Source organism: Callospermophilus lateralis, chromosome 11, assembly GCF_048772815.1.
Source record: "Callospermophilus lateralis isolate mCalLat2 chromosome 11, mCalLat2.hap1, whole genome shotgun sequence".
NCBI classification, from domain to species: Eukaryota; Metazoa; Chordata; class Mammalia; order Rodentia; family Sciuridae; genus Callospermophilus; species Callospermophilus lateralis.
Genome location: NC_135315.1, coordinates 23,048,613 through 23,054,932, shown reverse-complemented (window position 1 = coordinate 23,054,932; position 6,320 = coordinate 23,048,613). Strand labels below are relative to the sequence as shown.

Below are 6,320 nucleotides of genomic sequence, written 5' to 3'. Positions count from 1 at the left end.
TTCAGTTTCCCATTCTGTGAAGTCACTAGGAGTCCTGAGAGTCTCCAAACTGAACTTCATTCAGCAAGAAGGGGAATTCTAGATTCGACCAAAAGGTATGTTTTTTAACTCACCACTGCCTCCTTCCAGGTCAAGGATAAATCCTTTCATGGGGGTGGGGGCAGCCAAACTTGTCACCTCCTGCCCCTCAGAGGGGTATAAGAAGGGAATCTCCTGTCCATCATCCCTTTCTCCTTTGCCCAAAGCTAAGCCACTCCATCCCCAGTTACAGGCAGGTCCAAAAGGCCAAAGCTGACCCAGACCATATCACTAAAAGCAAGGAGCTTTTTAAATTCAGGGAGCCTGCCTTTCCCAATTCCTCCTACAAACATCATCCCTTCAGACCCAGTGCCTCCCTTCCTCCTTTCCTGTATTCTTGGGGGTCAAGATGGATACCTCTGAAACACCGAGGAATGGAAGGCACTCTCCCACCCTCCTTCCTCCTTCCAATGACACAGCTGGAGGGGGGAGGGGAGGTCAGCAGGGTTCATAAAGGCCAGATGTTAAAAGAGCAGTGCCCACCCCACGCCCACCCACCCCACCCCCACCCTGACCCCCAGGGAAAGAAAAATGAAAGGAGACAGCTTTGAAAACACACACAATTTTGTGGTCCAAAACACTTTTTCTCAAGAATCTGCTCTATGCAAACAATAAAAACTTTTTACAAAGCATTTTCACAGAAAAGGAGACAAGTCCTTCCCCAGTGTTGTATGTGGGAATTATTCCCCCTTCACCCTGGTTTTGGGGGAAGAGGGAGCGCTATTCACCAGCGCAATATGGGCAGAAGGGTCCCACAACTGCCCCTCACCTCAGCCAGGAATCACCCTGAGACCTGGACTCCTCTGACCTCACCTGGGTGGAGGGGAAAGCGTTCATTCCATCCCTCTACGACTCCAGGGAACCCTCGGGGCTGGGGCGTGGCCCAGGCCTATCTCTCCCCTCCGCCTGGAAAACAGAACCTCTGACCTCAAACCTAATCCCCTGGCCCTGCCCCCTTCGGATCCATCAGATCCCTGACAACTCCCGAAATGCCTGATGCTAGAGGAGGAAGAAAGTACCTCAGCCCAGGTCCCATCCAAACCCAAACTTTCCCCTTCGAACCGCAGGAGACCCTAGGGGTTAGGCCAAGAGCCCTTTCATTTAGCACTCTGTAAAAAACTGCTTGTTTTGTCTCCATCCTTTAGGGGGCTGTTTGGATGTTCAAAGAACGGAATCAGGCCAGCCCTCTACTTCAATCCCCCTCCCATCCATGAATTTGTGGAGTGGACCTCGAAAGGCAACTTGTTTGGTCTGACTTTATTGATTTCTTCCACCTTCCATTGCTTTCCCTGGGACAGTCCCCAGCCCCTTCCCCAGGCAAACTCCTCAATGGGGCGTGGTCCCTCAGCACTGCCCCTCTTCCTATGAAGAGCAACTTGGGGAGAAGGCCAATTTACCAAGGTGGGGGGGTGCTCTTTCACCATCAGAGTTTATGAACAAAAAGCAAAGAAAAACTGAAGAAACTCCAAAAGTGGATAAAAGGGAAAGGCTGGTGGCTGATATTGAAGATTTCACCAATTAAGGGGTCACTCCAACTTAGGGGGCCCTAGGAAGGAAACAGGAAGGAGGTGATTTGCCCCCCTTTCCCTATCACAGATCTGGTGGCTTGGGAAGGCCGGTAGGGAGTGAAGGGTTAAAGGCCTGGGCGATGGGGGTGGGGATGCCCCCGGGGCGCTGCCAATCACCTTCCCACCCCTATCACAGAACCCACACCCCCAGGCTAGCCCTCCAACGCCGAAACAACCGGTTTGTCCATCACCAAGGTCTCCCCCACCACCCCCCTTTTTTCCCAGTCCAGAGCCAGCCTCCTTCTCTCCCCCCTGGGGTGTGAAGGCCCTGCCCCAGAGAGCCGAGGTGGAGGAGGGATTGGAATCTGTGTCATTCAGCCTTAAGGGGTCAAGCCTTCTCCCGACTCCAGCCCTCGGTTCCTCTGCAAAAATGAGTTGGAGGGAATCTCACCCCGACCTCTTAGGTGCTTAAAGCTCACTGTCATTTGAGGTCTCTCTGCCCACAGCCCAAGAAACCTAAAGGAAGGGAACAGGCAAATGTGGGAAATGAGGCGGTCTCCTCAAGCCCGCAGTTTGGCAGTAGCCCCAATTTCCCAAACTTGGCAGAACAGATCCCACGCTTAGAGTTCTTCCAGGTTTACCCCCCAGAATTTGAGGCTAGGAGGCTCAGGAACGGCGGGTCCCCCTATCTGCCACCTCCATAAGGGGTGGGCAGGCGGGGGCTTAGCGTCTCCTTGTAGGCGAAGCGAAGATGCAGGCCCTAAGTCTCCGTCCTCCCCCACCACCAGGGCCGGAGGGCAGGGAAAGGCGTCCAGAAGGCTGAAGGTGCTGTTGGTGGGGAGTGTTGGTGCAGGGCGGCGGGGCTGCGCGCTGCGCTGGGGCGGAGGTGGCCGCCGGCGTTTCTTGGCTGCTCCCCGGGCCGACCCTTTCGCTGGCGGCCGCTCGGGACCCCGGCGCAAACTCGGAGTGTCCAGGGCGAAGCCCTTCGCATAACACCAAAGTTTCGACCGGCGGATCAGACGATCGAAATGTTCCTGGCGGAGATCGCCTGGCGCGGCCGGAGCTGCGCTGGCCGTCGAGGGACTAACGGCTGATGCCTCGGGGGCCGCCAGCGGGGGGTTTTCATCCACTGCAGCCTCCTGGCCTTGCAGGGATGGCTCGGGAGCCGCCCCGGGACATGCGGGCTCGGTGGAGAGGCCCGCAGGTGGCGGCGGAGGCCGGGAGCCAGGATCCTGAGGCGGGCAGGCGGCTGGATCAGGCTGGGACTCGAGACCCTGGTCTGGCCCAGGCGGAGCCGAGGCGGAGCTGGTCGAAGATTCCCGAGGACGCCGGGGCTCCGGGCAGCGACCCGGAGGTGCGTCGGAGCGAGCGCCGAAGTGCGGGAAGCTGCCTCCTCCCTCTTCCTCCTCTCCGCCGCCCGGGCACACCGCGACACCGGCATCCTCGCCCGCCGGGTATTTTGGATCGCTGAACTGCCCGGCCTGTGCCCCGAGGTACTTCAGACCATCCGGGGCCCAGCCGCCGGTGCACAGGGAGGCTCGAGGGCCCCGCACCACCGGGGCCCGTGGCGCCAGCTCCCCAGGCCCCAGGCCCAGAGAGGACGCCCGGGGTTTGGCAAGGGCGCAGAAGGCAAGGGCACGCAAGCACAGCGGAGAGAACTCCTGTGTCCCCCGACGCGGCTTCCGGGGTGTAGGGGAGCAGGGCGACCCTCGCGGGGACGCCGGCACTGCCAGGCGGGGAGGGGGACACAGAGTCTCCATGGAGCAGCCTGAGGGGGTGCCCACTGAGGGGGCCCTGGTCCCAGTGGCGGGATGCCCTGGCTGCCCGAAGAGCCCACGGGCGAGGGGAACATCGCCCCCCCTCGACGGGGAGGTCTGTGCTCACGGGCGCCCCGAGCCCGCTACCCCGGCCCGCGGCGCTCTGACTCCCTCCTCGATCTCGTCACGCGGCCCTCCCGGCGGCCGGACTCCTGGGTCCCTGCGAGTCCCGGCGCGGTCAGCCGCCCTTCCTGCCGCAGCGTTCTCTGCGCAGCCCGGGCGAGAGCCCTCCCAAGTCGCCCGAAGCGCTGAGGCGGGGAAAACAAAGCGGCCGGCGGTCGCCGGAGGCGGGAAGGACCCCGGCCCGGCACCCGGTGCCCGGGCCCAGGCGGCGGGGAGGGCGCCTTCCGCCCGCTCGGCTTCTTTCTTCCCCGCTGGCTCCCGGAGACCGCGTTATAGAGAACTGCCCCCTCGCTGCCCCAATACCAGCGCCGGGGCCGCGAGCCCGCCGCTGATTGGGTAGCACTGTCCGTGACGTTAGCCTCGACCCCACCCCTCCGGCGGCACCGCCCCCGTCCCCATTCCGCACACAGACACACACACGTGGACCCGGCGCGGCGGCGGCAGGGAGGGAAAGAGCGAGCGTGCGCGGGTGGGATCGCGAGGGGCCAGATGCGCTGCTGCACGTGGCCCAGTGGCGTCCTGGCATTTAGTCATCGCAAAGCAACTCGGGTTTTTTTCCCTTAGCAGTCATACTTTTCGCATCTGCAAAATGGGAACGTTCATTTCTGCCTTCTTGGGACTGATGGAGAGCTATGTGAGTCAACAGATATGAAACTCACATACAATGTTAAGGGAAGAGATAAATGAGGCGATGGTGGTTTATAAACTGAGCAGTAAGGATTCCTATAGGCAGAGAATTTCCAGCAGCAAGGACAGTGCCTGGCACACAGTGGACTCAAAAAATGTTGAGGCCAGACGTCGTAGTGCACGTCTGTAATCCTGAGGCAAGAGGATCCCAAGTTCGAGGCCAATCTTGGTACATTGGTGAGACTGTCTCAAAACATTAAAATGGCAGTGGGTGTAGCTCAGTGGTAAAGCGACACTGAGTTCAGTCACAATACTGGAAAAAATAAATGTTTGTAGAATGAATTCAGTATGCACAAGCAAGATGCATAAAGGAAAAAATTAATTTGTGGGGTGTTATTACACTCATGGAAGATGATAAATAGGTTTTCTCAGTACCTGTTTCCATTTCTCTAATGCAGTATCTTAAGTATACCCCACCTCTTAACAGAATTACAAAGGGCTTGCTCTGTAGCCACCCCTAAAGTTATACTCTGAGTCCTGAACTGCCAAAATGAATTGAAGAGGTGGCTGAAGGGACACAGACCCTCACTCTCAGCTCCCTCAAAGAGTGTAAAACAAGGAAAAAGTGAATTCCCACTAAATACTTTGATCATTCAGCACACAAACCTCAGCACATTCCATCCTTTTACCCTTCTTTAGTGTCTGCACAGCTTACTATTATAGGAAAGTCTGTGAATGTGTTTGTTCCTTGGTGTGTCTCTCCCATTAGTCTGGAACTGAGCTGATGCCCTGGCTGCCCGGAAGAGCCCACATATGAGGGAAACACTTTGTCTTGATCACTCTATATCCCTACTGCCTAGATCTGTGCGCAGATGTAAGAGGAACTCAATGAATATTCGTGAATGAATAAATGAGTGAGTGAATGGAATCTCTCTCTCTTGATAAAAATCAGGTTGTTTGCATATGGCTGTTCCCATCTGCAGAAAAGAGAAATTGGTGTGTTATGGGTTGGAGGAAGAGGGTGGGAAGATGCTGGGGGAAGGGGGGACTTAAGGAAAAATATCTCATTCTGGAGCCAGGACAAAAAAGAGTTTCTGTCAAATGATGCAGAGTGCATCCTGGCCTTCCCAGCAGTGACCATGGGGGCATAATTTTCCTATATGACATCAAATAACATCTGAGAAGAAAGGGATAAGATGAGTCTAATTCCCCCACCTCCCTTTATCAGGATCTAGAGGTGAAAGGGAGGCCAGGGTTAGAGGGATGAGGCGGTGTGGTGTTTTATTGCTCAAAACAGTCATCCCCTAAGTCCTCTGCAGAAGACATCTCCAGGGCAGCTGTCATGAGGGAAATCCATGGGTCCTGCCAGGTTACTTGGCTAAATTTGATCTAGTCTCCAGAATTCCTGACTACCTCAAGAACCGTGACCCAAACACATACATACATACACACACACACACACACACACACACACACACACACACACACCACTACTTGAGGAAAGTTCTGGAAGGAAAGATGATGATATTCACAGCTTGGGGGGGTCGGAGCAGAGCAGAGACAGACAGCAGTGCCAGATTTCTTTTGCTTGTGGGGCAAAGGGCACCTGCTTTGATCCAGCTCTTCTCTATTCTCTGGCTGAGATGCCAGAAGAGGATTGGGCCCATATTCAGGCCCCTGGACTCCAGAGTCCCCCTGTCCCCAGGAGTCTTTCATATTTGCATTCCCGCACCTAGCACAATGTTGACACAGGCAAGAACACCCAAGAAAATCTTCTGTATGAATAAATAGTGAATATTACATAACAGTGAAGATCTTCCTTCTCCCACTCCAAAAGCTGCCAGCGCTCCAAATTTGAAGTTAGCAGCTTTGGCTTTTAACAAGGGACCAGTGCTATTGAGAGTCCTTCCATAGAGGATGAATCCCCTCCGCTTCTACTTTCCCTTCGTTCCCTTCCTTTAATCAGGCACCCCAGCATATGGTCAGAGGGCACTGAAGCAGGAGTCAGAGTGAGTTTCTCTAGCTGCAATGGCCTGGGGTCATCAATCCACCTTTCGCAGAAGCCTTGAACTGGGGACCAGCTGTGTACTACTGGGCAGATCATGTAGATACTCTGAATTGCAGCATCCCTCCCAGTGAAAGGGACAACTGCGGCTTCCTCACAATG

The 6,320-nt window shown here is 55.8% G+C and overlaps 1 protein-coding gene across 1 annotated transcript; it reads right to left on the bottom strand.

Annotated features, from left to right (window-relative positions):
• Positions 1–1,320: 1,320 nt before the first annotated feature.
• On the bottom strand, positions 1,321–3,776 carry Epop (elongin BC and polycomb repressive complex 2 associated protein). Its single transcript, XM_076870229.1, has one exon. It carries the CDS (start codon positions 3,344–3,346, stop codon positions 2,207–2,209), a length of 1,140 nt encoding a protein of 379 aa, XP_076726344.1. The 5' UTR covers positions 3,347–3,776; the 3' UTR covers positions 1,321–2,206.
• Positions 3,777–6,320: the final 2,544 nt, after the last annotated feature.

Bases quoted from the DNA above. Each gene is read 5' to 3' on its own strand.
- Epop (XM_076870229.1), bottom strand. From the start codon at position 3,346: ATGGAGACTCTGTGTCCCCCTCCCCGCCTGGCAGTGCCGGCGTCCCCG.